General features: G+C 41.2%; 1 protein-coding gene across 1 annotated transcript in view; it reads left to right on the top strand.

Moving 5' to 3' along the window:
* KIF24 (kinesin family member 24) overlaps positions 1–16,534 on the top strand; it is a 50,434-nt gene that overhangs the window by 21,852 nt on the left and 12,048 nt on the right. The window contains exons 6-8 of the mRNA XM_032595670.1: positions 6,697–6,818; positions 7,716–7,821; positions 15,469–15,540. Of these exons, the coding sequence (XP_032451561.1) occupies positions 6,697–6,818; positions 7,716–7,821; positions 15,469–15,540 (300 nt within the window). The remainder of the gene's footprint in view (positions 1–6,696; positions 6,819–7,715; positions 7,822–15,468; positions 15,541–16,534) is intronic.

The raw sequence follows: 16,534 nt of genomic DNA, 5'->3' as shown, positions 1-16,534 counted from the left end.
TCGGAAACAGGCTCCAGGCTCCGAGCCATCAGCCCAGAGCCTGACGCGGGGCTCGAACTCACGGACCATGAGATCGTGACCTGGCTGAAGTCGGACGCTTAACTGACTGCGCCACCCAGGCGCCCCATATTTTTAATTTATCTTATGGGTTTCCTCTTTGGGGAATGCCAGTTAGGGTCTTTTCCTCATTTTGGGGTTGTCTCTCTTTTTCTTACTGATGTGTATATACAAATGTGAGTCATTTGTTAGTTTTTTGTGTCATAAACATGTTGTGTCATTCTGTGGCTTGCCTTTCTAGTTTCACCGCAGTGTCTTTAAATGCTTACTTGACTCTGAGGTCAATGAAATCAGAATCTTTTAAATCAGTCAGGCCTAGATGTAGATATTAGTGTTATCCTGAACTGAAATATTGGTCACATACCATAAAATTCACCTTTTTAAAGTATATGCTTCAGTGTTTTTAAATATAATTTTCTTATTAAAATATAATCCACATAAAATAATCACCCTTTTAAAATATGCAGTTAAGTGATTTTTAAAGTATATTCAGAAAGTTGTGCAGCCATCTCCTCTATCTAATTCCAGAACATTTTCATCACTTCAGAATGAAACCCTGTACCAGTAGCAGTTGCTCCATATTTCCTTTGCCTCCAGGCCTTGCAGCCACTAATTTCTGTCTCTTTGAATTTGCCTATTTTGGCCATAGCATATATGGAATCCTACAATATGCAACCTTTTGTCTCTGGTTTCTTTCACTTAACAGATTTTCAAAGCTCACCCATGTTGTAGCATATGAAAGTACTTTCATTCATTCTTGTGGCTGAATAATATTCTATTATGGATACATTATTCATATATATATATATATATTTTAAAGAGGGAAAGAGAGAGCGAGCTTGTGAGTGGGGGAGAGAGGCAATGGGAGAGAGAATCTCAAACAATCTCCATGCTTAGCTCAGACCCCAGCATAGGGCTTGATCCCACGACCCTGGGATCATGACCTGAGCTGAAATCAAGAGTCAGACATTCAATCGACTGAACCACCTAGGTGCCCCATATTATTCATATTTTATTCATCCATTCATTAGTTAATAGACACAGAGGTTGTTTTTACTTTTATAGAAGCACTGTTATGAATAATACTGCTATAAACATTCATAGTACAAGTTTTTGTGTGGACGTATGTCTTCAGTTCTCTTGAGTCTATGCCTAGGAATGGAATTGCTGGGTCATACTTTTTGAGGAACTGCCAAACTGTTCCCCAAAGTGGCTGTACCATTTTACATTCCCAGCAGCAATGTATGAAGGTATATGTCATTTTAAATGCTCTCCACGTGATTCTGACATGCAGCCTGCAGCCATTATAATCATCCTTACAGTATTCTTTTAGTAGCAAGCCTGGCTAGAGTCAAAGAAAGAAGGCTAGAAGGACAGGCCAGGTACTTGACCAGACGTTCCTTTAGAACAGCTTCACAATACACCTTTCTAGGGATTTGGGTGTATGAAATGGCAGGGTGGCCCACCACTGATGTCTTTTTCTAACAGTTTCTTTTTCCTAGGACAAATAAGTAAATTTTGCTTAAGGGCTGAGACCTCATATTTGTGTGACTATTATATTCTTAAGTCCTGGGATAAAACATCTGAGGATAGCACATGAGTGTGGCTATTTTAGAGTTACTTAAGAGCCAAGGGCCCCTTTCTAGGAATTGTAAAATCAAGTGCGCAACAAAAGTTTGTGTGATGTGTTGAAGGGGCTTCCCTGAGATTGTGACCATTCTTTTTTTTTTTTTTTAACTTTTATTTATTATTGAGAGACAGAGACAGAGCATGAGCGGGGGAGGGGCAGAGAGAGGGAGACACAGAATCTGAAGCAGGCTCCAGGCTCCGAGCTGTCAGCACAGAGCCCAGTATGGGGCTGGAACTCACAAACCGCAAGACCCAGACCGAAGTCAGACACTTACCTGACTGAGCCACCCAGGTGCCCCTTTTTTTTTTTTTTCCCAATGTTTGTTTATTTTTGAGAGAGAGCAGGGGAGGGGTAAAGAGAGGGGGACAGAGGATCTGAAGCAGACTCTGCACTGACAGCAGAAAGCCTGAGCGGGGCTTGAACTCATGAACCATGAGATCACGACCTGAGCCAAAGTCAGACACTTAACCAGCTGAGCCACCCAGGTGCCCTGAAATTGTGACCATTCTTTTTTTTTTTTTTTTAATGTTTTTTTACTCTTGAAGGAGAGAGATAGAACATGAGTCGGGGAGGGGCAGAGAGAAAGGGAGACACAGAATCCGAACCAGGCTCCAGGCTCTGAGCTGTCAGCACAGAGCCTGATGCGGGGCTCGAGCTCACGATCTGTGACATCATGACCTGAGTGAAGTTGGTTGCCCAACCGACTAAGCCACCCAGGTGCCCCAAGATTGTGACCATTCTTAACCTGTCCAGAGTGCCCTCCATTGTGGAGTCCTAAGAAAATTGTTTCTTATATTCCTGTTCCCTGTGGTTCTCTTGCCCCCACCTCCCCCAGCCATTCCTTCATTTGACAGGAGAGTTACTGCCCATGATGCCTTTATCCCTGAAGATTTAACCAACTGAATGGGAAAGGAAGAGATGTTTAGGAGGAGGTCCCTTTCCCTTAGCTATGGCCATAATTGTGTTAATGGGCAGTCTGGTGTCATATCACTCCCACTACCTTTGCAAGAGTTTATGGTACTGCTCTATCTTAAGATATCTTTCCTAAGAAAAGCCACCTGGGTGGCTCAGTTGGTTGAGCATCTGACTCTTGATTTCGGCTCAGGTCACGATCTTATGGTTTGTGAGTTTGAGCCCTGTATCGGGCTGTGTGCTGACTACAGAGCCTGCTTGGGATTCTCTCTCTCCCTCTCTCTCTGCCCCTCCCCTGTTTTTTTTCTCTCTCTCTCTCTCTCAAAAAATTAACTAAAAAAAAAAAAAGCAGAAAGAAGTTTCCTGTTAGTCAGTGTTTTATATCATCACCATCGATACTCTCAGTCTACAAGAAGTCAGCTGAGATCAAGATGGAAAGTTGATATAAATTATGGATGCCCTCATGAACATTTACTGACTCGAAACAACAGCACTTGCTAACTCAGGTGTTGCACTTTCTCAGGTGTTACTGTACATGCTCGCTCAAGTATCACCCATGTGTTTGCTCAAGTGTCACCCTCAGGTGTCATCTTTGAGTGTCACGCTCATAGATCACCCTCAGGTTCACTCAGGCATGGCCACTTGCATGCCTGCACAACTAGCAGCCGTATTTTTCCCACAGGATTGTCCTTCTTCCAGGAACTCTCTCCTTCAAGTGTATTTTATTACCTGGTCTTAACAATGCAGACACCAGGTCTTCCCTGCCTTTACCGAGGACGCACTGACTCCTCACATTTCTCAGTTGTGGAATCAAGATTTCTTCTGTCAGGGAATTGATGAGTATTTTTTCAGTTGTAGAGATTTACAGATTTTTTTTAACGTTTATTTATTTTTGAGACAGAGAGAGACTGAGCATGAATGGGGGAGGGTCAGAGAGAGGGAGACACAGAATCTGAAACAGGCTCCAGGCTCTGAGCTGTCAGCACAGAGCCTGACGCGGGGCTTGAACTCATGGACCGAGAGATCATGACCTGACCCGAAGTTGGCCGCGTAACCGACTGAGCCACCCAGGCGCCCCAGATTTACAGATTTTTAAGTCATTTCGATAGCCACTTTATGTACTTATGGGCATCCATTCTCAAACTTCTCATAAACCTGTTTCATATTTTATCATTGCCCTAATCGCAATTGGTAACGGAGGCCCACATGGCAAAAGCTTCCCCTAGATGAGCCTCGGTTGTATGCCAGTGGTAGAGACTTACTATGCACACAGTGCCTATGCTACTGACATGCTCCTAGCCCTCCTTCAGTATATGCACAGAAACCTTAGTGATTAAAGCCTTATAACCATACAGAGGTGGGTCCTGGTGCCATGTATCCTTCAGCATGTCCTTTCCCTTTCTGAGCCTGAAACATGTGGATGATAGTAGATGATTGGGTTGGATGATACAGGAGGAAATGAGATAACATATAGAAAATGGTTGGTGTGACACTAGTTCAATTCGCCACATCTGTTCTTATTAATAGTCTTTATTAATAATGTCCCTGAATGTTACCCAGGCAACAGAATTGAGCCGTTGTCTTTAGTTTCTTTGGTGGCAGTTCCCCATTTCACTACTCACATAACATGTTTTGTCTAAAGGACCTAGATTTAGAAATTTGCCCAATAGACTTCAGTTACAGAAGGAAGAATTCAAGAAGGAGGAAGTGGTAAAGGAAAAGGAAGCCTACTGATTTTTCAGTTGATTGCACTATTTTTGCTTGGCTCCTAGACTTGCATTTTCCCCCAAATATTTTGTTTTTCCCTTTTCTTCTTCTTTTTTCTTTTTGGTTCACTTGTACTGGGGAGCCCGTGGAGTCTCATGTTGATCTGCAAAGCTCTATTTCCCCAGGAAACTCTGTTTTACATTTCTGAAAAGAAATAAAGTTTTGGAAGTTTACACAAAAATGTTTGTTCTTGGGGCACCTGACTGGCTCAGTCAGTGGAGCATGCAACTCTTGATCTCAGGGCTGTGCGTTCGAGACCCACATCAGGCTCTCTGCTACCAGCATGAAGCCCACTTCTCTGTCCCCATCTCTCTGCACCTCCCTCACTCCTGTTCTCTCTCAAAAATAAATAAACATTGGGACACATAGATGGCTCAGTCGGTTAAGTGTCTGATTCTTCGTTTCAGCTCAGGTCATGATCTTACGGTTTTGTGGGTTTGAGCCCTGTGTCGGGCTGTATGTGCTGGCAGCATAGAGCCTGCTTGGGATTCTCTCTTTACCTCTCTGCCCCTCCCCTGCTTGTGCTGTCTCTGTCTTTCTCAAAAGAAAAAAAAAACAAAACTTAAATTTTTTTAAATAAAAATAAATATTAAAAAAAAGTTGATCTATCTGATGATCTTTATAAACGGAGTCATTTTTACTCGTCAGAGCCCAGGTGCTTTATTTCACTTTCTGAAAGGCATGGTGATTGTAGCCTGTTTCTGAAGCTGAGGAAACTGGACCAGAACCAGAAATCCTTCATGCCTTCCCTAAAAGTCATTAGTCAGGAAAGGTATCCTCAACACATTAGGTTTTCTGGGATGTACTCACAGGTACCTAATGCATCATGATGGATAAGGTGGACAAGGTGCATGAAAAACCAAGTGTAAAACTTCATAACAGAACCCCAGAAGCCAACTTTTCTTGACTTCCCTGGGGGTGAACCACAAACCATCCTCTAAGCGTCTGTCTGTATCCGCTGTATCCGCTGTGCCTAGCTAGGCCTTGAGGCCTTTCTCAGCTGTGTGTCCCTAGCATCATTACTCTCACGTGGCAGAGGCCACCTGGCTTCTATCCCTAGCCTGATGATATTTGACCTATGTGACCTCGGGTAAGTCACTAACTTCTCTGTTTCTTCCCTTATCAAGCATATTGTTTATACAAATGTAGAGATTTAAAGGATCTCCCCTGTCTCTTCGTGGGGCTTGTAAAAGACCAAAACCAACAAGCAAAAAACAAAAAGAGGTGTGAACCCTAAAACTAGAAGGAAATACACCAGAATCTTGTTTACTCTGGATTTATGTGAGGTATATATTTTCTTCTTGATAGTTTTCCTACATTTTCCAAGTTTTCCACAGTAAGCATGTCTTTCTTTTCTAATAGAGAAAAAAGAAAAGTTTGATAAAAAGAACATTACACATCATCCTTGCATTAGTCTATGTACGCACAAAGTCAGAGTGACAGGAGAGAGGCCAGGATAAAGAAGTACATTTGAGCTAGGTGGTTCAGTTACAGATGTGCCTGAAGCAGCCTAGCCAGCATCCGAGCTTAGTTAGCAGTGCAGGGCAGGGGGACCTGCCACACCCAGTGTAAGGGACTACTGTCACTCTTATGATTTCTAATTAGCAGTAACATACTAGCTCTGCAGTTGACAGTACAGTGTTATAAATTAACAGGTTCTTCTCTTTATAAAAAGATTCATCGGATAGACCTATTACACTTTTAGCAAGCTATTTACAAAATGAGTGCATCTAAAATATTCTAAATTTGATTCTAAAATACAATTCTAGGGGCACCTGGGTGGCTCAGTAGGGTAAGCAGCCAACTCTGGATTTCAGGTCATGACCTCGTGGTTTGTGAGTTCAAGCCCCACATCAGGCTTTGAGCTGACAGGCTGACAGTGTGGAGCCTGCTTGGGATTCTGTCTCTCTCTCCCTCTTTTTCTTCCCTGTGTATTAGTCATTCTGTGATACACATTTCTGTCCTTTGCTTTAGTTACTAAGATAGATGGCTACTGTGGGACCTTGCTTTGGAGACAAGTCATGCCCTGGAGATTGTAGTCAGGCTAAATCTATCAAAGATATAAAAAAGAGTTTATGAGATCAAGAAGTAAATTAGCTCTTCAGCTATTAAATGTTCTCCCCCAAGGTGAGTATTCCACATTGTTTGCATTGCTGTTGGGTATTTACTCTGTATGATTTAATGTTTAGGCAGCTTTCTGCTTAGAAGGAAAATGACTGCAGTGTACTGACAAAGGTATATGCCTGGTCTCTATTGCTCTCAGCCAACTCTTAGAAACCAGAGGGCCTTTTTATTTCTTGGGGAAATCACCCTATGGATATTATTTTCAGGTGATTCTGAAAGGCAGCAAGGAGCGCAGCACTGGGGCCACTGGTGTTAATGCAGACTCCTCCCGCTCCCATGCTATCATCCAAATTCAGATCAAAGATTCAGCCAAGAGGACATTTGGCAGGTGAGCTGGAAATATGCAAGGAACTGCATTGTCTGCCTTTCCGTAACATGACTTTGAAATATGTGTTATCAACAACAGAACACTCTGCCACCATGGAGTTTTTAATAAATATCAGGGATACAGAGTAGAGTTGTTAGCCCTGAAATAAATCATTGTATTAAAGTGCCATCAGTTGATTAACCATGAAGTAATGACCTATTGTTGGTCAAGCCTAAGTTATTAAAAGGGACATTGATTGCTTCTAACATGAAACACAGTATCAGCAAAGGAATAGTAGGAAATGCATCTCAGCTTACAGGCCAAAAAAAAAAGGGGGAGGGGGGGAGAGAAAATTAATCTAGCCTTCTTGAAAGAAGCCATAAGACAATTGAATACATTCATTGCTTCTCTGGTGCTATCTTAGCAAACTCTGCCACACTGATGGATGAGCCTATCTCACCTCTCAGTAATGAGTCTTTTTCTTTTCTTTTTTTTTTCTTTAAACTTTTCTTTCTTTTCTTTTGTTTTCTTTTTTTTTTTTTTTTTTTTTTTTGGCTGGAAAGCAGCCCACAGAAGTTTCTATTTAATTATCTAAGTGGTCACATACGTGATTTGCATTGCAGTCATTTAGCTTTATGGGAAGAATGGCGGGTTTTTTTGGGGGGGGGAAGAATGTTTTATTAATTTTAGTCATACTTTCTCACAAATGATTAAAACCAATGGAAGTGTCTGAGTGAACAGTGTTATCAACAGCTGACAGATCAGGATCTTAAAATACTTTTGGAAAGCTGACAGTAATGTCTTTTCTTTCCTGAGGATGGGCCAGTGTTAATTTCTTCCTGCCGCCACAAAATGCTGACTGTTGTAAAAATAAACCAAAGCCCCAAAGAAGTTATCTTTGCTGTGTCTTTTCTCTAGGATCTCTTTTATTGACTTGGCTGGCAGTGAAAGAGCAGCAGACGCCAGAGACTCAGATAGACAGACAAAGATGGAAGGTGCAGAAATAAACCAGAGTCTTCTGGCTGTAAGTTGTTTGACAACTTTAATCTAAAAATCCTTCTTGAGGGGCACCTGGGTGGCTCAGTCAGTTAAGAGTCCGACTTCAGTTCAGGTTATGATCTCATGGTCTATGAGTTCGAACCCCGTGTCAGGCTCTGCTGATGGCTCATAGCCTGGAGCCTGCTTCGGATTTTGTGTCTCCCACTCTCTTTGCCCCTGCCCCTCCCTCCCTCTCTTTCCCTCCCTCCCTCCCTCCCTCTCTCTCTCTCTCTCTGTCTCTCAAAAATAAATAAACAAACAATTAAAAACTTAAAAATTTTTAAAAATCCTTCCTGAGAGATTTTGTCCCTCTTTACATGCAGCCAGAGTGGGTGAGGGTGGCTGGGTGGAATCAGTAGAGCAAGGGCATGCTCTTAGAGTCTGGCAGTGGAATTCCAAGGTTGGAATTGGGCAGAGGCTGCCCAATCAGATTCTCAGCAAAGGAACACACAAGTATTTCTGCAGCTGCTAAATGGTTAACTTAGGTAAGCTTTCTCCCTCTCATCAAATTTTTAGATTGTATTAAGTTTTCAAACATACAAAAGTAGAATAAATCATTTAATGACTTCCCAAATACTTGCACCCAGCTTCAACATGTGAAAAATCTAACTAACCCTTCCCTTGGATTATTGTAAAGCAAATCCTGTCATCCTGTCATGTCTTCCACAAATATTTCATTATCTCAAGGAGATGAGGGCTCATACTTTCTCAAATATACCTGCAATGCCATTATCACACCTAAAGAAATAATTATGTTATATTATCTATTATCTAGTAAATGTTATCCTTCCTCCAGTTGTCCCATAAATGGCTTTTCACAGTTGGTTTGTTCAAATCAAGATGCAAACGGGACCCTTGGATCATTTCTGATAGTCTCTCTTATTCCATATCAGTTCTTCCATTTTCTCTCTCTCTCTTTAATATCAATGTATTTGTTCAAGAAAACTGGGTCACTTGTCCTATAAGATTTCCTGCATTCTGGATTAGGTTGACTGCATCCCCATGTTGATGTTTAACATGGCACTCTGTTCTATTTTCTGTAAAGCGGTTAAGATCTGTGTTTGTGCTGTACAGTACAGTAGCCACTACGCCACATGTGGCTATTGAGCACTTCAAACATAGCCAGTCTGAACTGAGATATGCTCTAAGTGTAAGATACACCCTGGATCTTGAAGCAGGCATAATATCTCATTAATATTTTTCATATTGATTACACAATGAAATAACATTTTGGATGTATTGGATTACATAACATGTAATTAAGATTAATTTGGAGTGCCTGAATGGCTCATTCAGCCAAGCATCGGACTCTTGGTTTTGGTTCAGGTCATGATCTTGAAGTTCGTGGGATTGAGCCCCGTGTCAAGCTCTGCGCTGGCAGCATGGAGCCTGCTTGGGATTCTCTCTGCCCCTCTCCTGCTCATGAGCGCATGTGCGCGCACGCTCTCTCTCTCAAATAAATAAACTTAAAAAAAGATTAATTTCATTTTTTTTAATGTGAAATTTTAAATTACACGTATGATTTGCATTTGTGGCTAACATTTCTATTGGGAAAGCACTGTTCTAGAAGCTTGATGAGATTGGGCTTCTGTTTTTTGACAAGAATTCATGGGTAGTTTTTAGACTTCCTATAGGAACATGTCAGGAGGTACAGAATGTCTGCTTTTCTCTCTTTGTGATTTTTTAAGAATTGAGAAAAATTCAAGTGTCAGCTTAATTCCTCCATTATAGTTTCCTATCAGACTTTTTCATTGAGTGGTTTTAGCAGCCGTTGATGAACATCGCCTGTATCTGCTGTTTTACTAGAGATTCCAAAATGATGATATTCTAATACTCCTTCTTTATTAGCTGGAAAGAACTTTCCCTCAACTGTCTGATTCTGAAATATAGTTCATACAGTAGAGACCAGATAAATTCTTGCTTCTTTGCCTTTACTCACCATTTTGCAGAATGACTGGTGTCCTAGTAACCTAAACATGACCAATGAGTTTGTTATTTACTTTTTTTTTGTATTATTATAAACTCATTATAATCATTATTCTTTTTTGCTATTTAAATTGTACATATTTGGCCAGTGGGAGCTTTTTCAAGTATGTTCCTTTGTTTTTTTGACCAGCCCTCTTAGTCTCAAATAGCTTCCTGGCTTTCTGGTATGACAAGATAATCTAGGCTCATCTTTTTTTTTTTTTTTTTTTAATTTTTTTTTTTTAACATTTATTTATTTTTGGGACAGAGAGAGACAGAGCATGAATGGGGGAGGGGCAGAGAGAGAGGGAGACACAGAATCGGAAGCAGGCTCCGAGCCATCAGCCCAGAGCCCGATGCGGGGCTTGAACTCACGGACCGCGAGATCGTGACCTGAGCTGAAGTCGGACGCCCAACCGACTGAGCCACCCAGGTGCCCCAATCTAGGCTCATCTTGTACATTTCCTTTTCCAGACCTTGAATCAGCCAGTTCTTCAACAAGCCTTGGTTTTAGAAGGAAATGACATTTAGAGACCATTAAGGGGCACTAGGGGTGCTTATACCATAAGTGGGTTAGTAGACAGAGCTAGGAAATAGATTTTTTTTTTTGAAAGGGAAGGTAGATCAGGGATTCATACTAATAAATTAATTCAAAATTAAGATTACAAGGGTTTTGGTTAACTTTTTTGAATTTATATTTCCCTTCTCTCCTATGCTAGAATTCTTAGTTCCTAACATTAATTTATTAGCTCTACTTCAGTATGTATACATTTCAAAATAATCCTAACACTACTCATAATATGATTACTGAATTCAAATTAATATTTCTTTGCAGTTTCTTTTTCACTCTTAAATTGTATCTGGTTAGGGATGTGTAGTCCTAATACTGTGTTGCAAAGTCACTTGATAAACACACACACACACACACACACACACACACACACACATTCAGTACATTGAATATATATGTATTCAACGCTGTTCTCAGAAGCAAAAGGGTAGCATACTGTAAACACTTTGCTTTTTTCCCTGACCAGTATCCTGGAGCTCCCTACACGGTTCTGTATAAAGATCTTCCTTATTCCTTTTTGCAGCTCTACAGTGCTGCCTGTGCTCCTCCATATTATTTAAGTCCTTTTGACCAGAACTGAAGTCTCTAGCTAGGTACTTTATTTCTAGGCCTCATGAAGGATAAATTGCAAGGCTAGAAAGGTGAGAGAGCATCTATCTTTATCTTTTTAATTTTTGAATAATTTTAAGTTTACAAAAAGATGCAAAAATAAATGCCCAGCATTCCTTCACCCAGCATCCATAATATTAACATCCTACGTGACCATAATAAAATGCTCTAAATCAGGAAATTAACATTGGTTATAATACTATTAACTACAAAAAGAAAAATTTTAAAGGGGTGCCTAGATGGCTTAGTCAGTTGAATGTCCAACTGTTGATTTCAGTCATCCCAGGGTCATGGGATCGAGTCCTGTGTCAGACTCTGTGCTGAGCATGGTGCCTGCTTGAAATTCTCTCTCTCACTCTCTCTCCCCCACCCCCCTGCCTGCCTCTTTCTCTCTCTCAAATAAAAGTTTTAAATATTAAAAAAGTAATAATACTATTAACTAATCTACAGACCTTGTTTTAATTTCACCAGTAGTCCCACTGATGTCCTTTTTTGGGTCCAGGACCTTTTATTGCATTTAGTTGTTCTGTCTTCGTAGTCTCCTCAGTTTTTGTTGTCTGTGACTTTAACACCTTTGAAGAGTGCTGGCCTTTTATTTTGCAGATTGTCTGTGGATTTGGGTTTATCTGATGTTTTCTCAGATTTGATCAAGGTAAAGAATTTTTAGCAAGAACACCACATAAGTTGTGTCCTTCTTGGTGGATCATATCAGGTGGTGCATGAAATCAGTATGTCTTACTACTGGTGATGTTCACTTTGATCACTTAAGGTGGTTTGTGCTAGGTTTCTCCACCGTAATGTTACCATTTTTCCTTTTGTAATTAATAAATATCTCATGGGGAGATACTTTGAAACTATGCAGATATCCTATTTACATCACACTTTTGCTGCCTAATTTTGTCATCCATTGATGATTCTTAATCTGCAACAATTACTGTGGTGTTTACCTGGTGGGATTTCCTGTTCCTATCACTCTTTTTACCTTAATTAGTTGGAATTCTGCTGTAAGAAAGAGCTGTCCTTCTTCTCCAATTTATTTATTAGATTATAACAGTAAATGGATATTTCTTTTATTTGCTAGATTATAATACATTTCTATCATTATTTTATTGCTCAGATTGTCCCAGATTTGGCCATTGTGAGCTCTTTCAAGTTGGCTCCTGTATCATTTTGATATATATGCCCTCATCATTTTTTGTTGTTGTTTATGTATTTTGAGAGAGGGAGAGAGAGCACAAGCAGGGGAGGGGGCAGAGAGAGAGAGGGACAGAGGATCTGAAGTAGGCTCTGGGCTGACAGCAGAGAACCTGACACGGGGCTCGAGCTCACAAACCGTGAGATCATGACCTGAGGCGAAGTCTCAGGCTCTGACTGAGCCACCCAGGCTCCTCATCCCCCATCATTTTTGAGCATATCCTTGCCTTTTGGCCTTATAAGAAGTCACACATTCATCTTTATGCTTTCCCTGCCCTAGCCCTGTAATCAACTATTTCTCAAAGGAGCCCCAGAACCAATAGCATTTACAGGTTAAGTTTCTAAGATTCAGATGGATTAAGTGAACTGGCCAGGGGTCCATATTCTCTAGCTACAAATCTGTGATTCTCATATGTAAAATTATGGTCCAGGAATCAAGTATAAAACCTGGGAAGAAGTCCATGTGAAGTCATACAACCTCTTGAGACTGGACTATGTCTATCTCACAAGGTCAGTAGCATGCAAAGGAGCCTAGAAACAAGCCTTCAAAAACAGCATCATAATCTTGTGCTTTGTGGGGCTCCAGGGGGTTCAGTTAGTTGAGCATCTGACTCTTATTTTCAACTCAGGTCATGATCCTAGGGTCATGGGATCAAGCCCCACATCAGGCTTTGCACTGGGCCTGGAGCCTACTTGAGGCTTTCTCTCTCTACCTCTGTCCCTCTCTCCTGCTTGTGCTCTCTCTTTTTCTCTAAAAAAATAAAATTTAAAAAAATAAATAAAAATTTTAAGAATATTTATTAAAAAAATCTTGGGGTGCCTGGGAGACTCGAGTCGGGTAAGCATCCGTCTTGGGTTCAGGTCATGATCTCGCGGTCTGTGGGTTCAAGCCCCGTGTCGGGCTGTGTTGACAGCTTGGAGCCTGCTTCAGATTCTGTGTCTCCCTCTCTCTGCCCTTCCCCTTTTTGCACTCTCTCTCTCTCAAAAATAAATAAACATTTAAAAAAAATTTTTAAAAATCGTGTGCTTTGTAAGGTGCACAAAGGTACACCTTATTTTCTTCTTGGGTATTCCCCTTAGTTCTCCCTTAATAAGTTTAATAAAGTATACTTCCCATTCTGATTCAACAGGGCTAAAGGGACTCAAGGACTCATAGGGATTGGTGGCCACACTTGGATTTGAGTATGTAAGGGGCAGGTGTAACTCAGGGGCAGGATTTGGCTACCTGTTTGTCCCTTTTGGAGAACTGTCCTAGTGCTCAGGTTTGGGGTATTTGTAATAAAAGAGGAAATTCCCTTATATAGGTTTCTCTATCTGAAAATAGAATTTTCCCATGAAACCTTTTGTAAGCCAAAATGGCATAAGGCAAAGAAGTGATTACCATTAATTTATATGGGAAAAGTGTGTGCATTCCCAAAATGCCAAAAATAGCCTGTCTTCGGCTTTTCTGATACCTTAAGATACATCTTGCTAATGGGTGTACAAACTAAATCAAAATAAAGCACAGATGGAGGAGCCTAGCTGGCTTAGTCAGTGGAGCATGTGACTCTTGATCTTGGGGTTGTGAGTTCAAGGCCCACATTGGGCTTAGAGTTTACTTAAAAAAAAAAAAAAAAAACTATTAAAAGATAAGGGGCACCTGGGTGCCTCAATTGGTTAAGCATCCAACTCTTGATTTCAGATCAGGTTATGATCTCACAGCTTTTGAATTCCAGCCCTGTGTTGGTCTCTACGCTGACAGCACAGAGCCTGCGTGGGATTCTCTCTCTACCCATCTCTGCCCCTCCCCCGCCCGCTCACTCTCTCTCAATACTAAGTTAGTTGATTAAATTAAATAAATAAAACACAGATGGAGATACAGTTCTGAGATGTTGAATGTACTTCCCTGGGAAGCAGTTGGATGGTACCACTCTTGCCGCTCAGGGTACACGCACTGCACCTGTAAAGGCTTGTTGCAGAATAAACGCTGAATACTATTTTTACTTTTCACCTTTTTAATGTTTATTTTAGAGAGAGAGAGAGAAAGCGCGTGTGAGCATGGGTGGGGGAGGAGCAGAGAGAGAGGGAGACAGAATCTGAAGCAGCTCCAGGCTCCAAGCTGTCAGCACAAGAGCCCGACACAGGGCTTGAACTCAAACTGTGAGATCATGACCTGAACCGAAGTCAGACGCTCAACTGACTGAACCATCCAGGGGCCCTTACTTTTCACCTTTTAAAATAAAAGTGAAAATCCTCTTTAAATTTCTTTTAGTTAGCACGGACAGGTACTAATGTAGGCCTTTTATAAAAGTGAAATGGCATAACCTGAACTTTCAAAAAGTGGAGGATACTTGTTCCCTCTTATATACTGCAGCTTTTTGGATAGAGAGGAGTTAGCTGTGGACCTCAATATTTGCCACTAAGAACAGCCATAGCAAACTCTCAAGGCTAATTACCTGTTCTTGGTGAACTCCAGCATGGGTACTTCCAAGGATTCCTTCCATCCTCTTTCCTCCCTTCCTTTACATTTACTTTATTTTAACCTAGATACATGACTCAGAAATAGGAGATCTCTTCTCCCTCCTCCTGTTCCCCTCGCCCTTGCTGTTCTGTTCTTTCTGATGAGCATGGTACCCCTGGAGGTCTACATATGTGGATCTCTGAGCGCTAGTGATGTTCAAATGTGCACTTTTTTGAGGGGCTTATGTCTAGGAGCAAGTGATACGTCCTTGCCTTTGGGACACAGTCCCTGCCTTTTTAAAATAAGAAGGTAAAAAATAAAATGAGAAGGTAGACTTAGGTGATTTCCCAGTTCCTTTCCAGCTCTGACTCTAGAATTTCTTCTGTCCCACTCAGAAAACTTTTATCTGAGTCTACACTTGAATCTACACCTATAGGTATGCATGTGGGAGCAGGGAGGTTGAGGGAGTCAAGTAGATACTCTCTCTACTTCAGCACATCCATAGCTGATAATAGTATAAGAGGAGATGAGAAAAAGGGAGGTGGCAAGCCAGAACTGCCACCACATAAGCTTGGACTCTGGGCCTTGTGGGAAGTTACCTGGTTTGTCTGTTCCCTGCTATCAGGGCTAATTCTAGGATCACAGCCTTTATGTTGGGTGGCCCTTAACTAGACACAGCACAGGATGTTGTTTCCCAGTCTAGCTTGATTCTTCTTGTTGGACAAGACATTACCAGGGCATTTGACTTCCTTTTGGAGGATTGCCTGAGTGTGGCTTATTTAAGAAAAGTCTGATCTGTTAACTCTCTCTTTGCATGTGATATATGATGTGTTTGTTGTTATGCTACTCTGCAGCTGAAGGAATGTATCCGAGCATTGGATCAGGAACACAGCCACACTCCCTTCAGGCAAAGCAAATTAACTCAGGTAAAGTTAAATGTGAGCTTTGAGTTTGTTCTCACTTGTTCTTTCATTCATTTGTTCATTCAGCAAAGCATCCACTGCCAGCAATGCATGATGCTAAGCTTGGGGGTCCAGGGAAGGAAAGGGTCACATTCTTTCCAGGAGCTCATTCTTTCCAGGAGCCTGGAATGGGCTCATTCCAGGATGCCCATTCTAGAGAGGGGCATCCTCAGGCAGAGATGCCTGTGGTGGGAGGCAGCTGGGCATTTTCAGGGCATTGGTGCTCTTCTGGTCATTACTCAACAGCTTTTTGCCAATTTCTAATATAAAGAAATATTTTTTATTTAGTGGAGTCTCTTGAGCCTTTGAAGGGAGGTTGGTGTAGTTGTACTAAGTACTTTCTTAGCTGTAAGACTTAGACTAGTGTTTCAAGATAAAAAATAACAGCTGGAGTTAAAAAGAATGAGATAGATGTATTTTTGAAGAGTTTATTTTGGGGCGCCTGGGTGGCTCAGTCACTTGAATGTCTGACTCTTGATTTCAGTTCAGGTCATGATCCCAGGGTTGTGGGATCAAGCCCCGCATCGGGCTCTGCACTGAGTGTGGAGCCTGCTTAAGATTGTATCTCTCCTTCTCCTCCTCTCCCCTGTTCACATGTGTGCGTGTGCTGTCTCTCTTAAAAAAAAAAAAATAAAAAATAAATTATTTTTAAGTAATGTCTATATCCAACATGGGGCTTGAACTTAAAACCCTGAAATCAAGAGTCACATGCTCTACCAACTGAGCCAGCCAGGTGCCCCGGATGAGCTAGATTTTTGACAGGTTCTGATAGGAAAGATGACCAAGATCTATAGTATAAAAATATGTTATGAGACAAAAACTACACAAAAAAATTCTGCATGTGTCAACTGATTATTCTGAGTGTTAAAACTATAGGTAATTTTTTCCTCCATTTTTCTGTCATGAAACTGTGCTTTATTAACAGAAAATGCTAGTAAGTCAGCATTGTAATAGCTAT

Source organism: Lynx canadensis, chromosome D4 (genome assembly GCF_007474595.2).
Source record: "Lynx canadensis isolate LIC74 chromosome D4, mLynCan4.pri.v2, whole genome shotgun sequence".
NCBI lineage: Eukaryota > Metazoa > Chordata > Mammalia > Carnivora > Felidae > Lynx > Lynx canadensis.
This window is presented reverse-complemented; position numbering and strand designations above follow the sequence as displayed.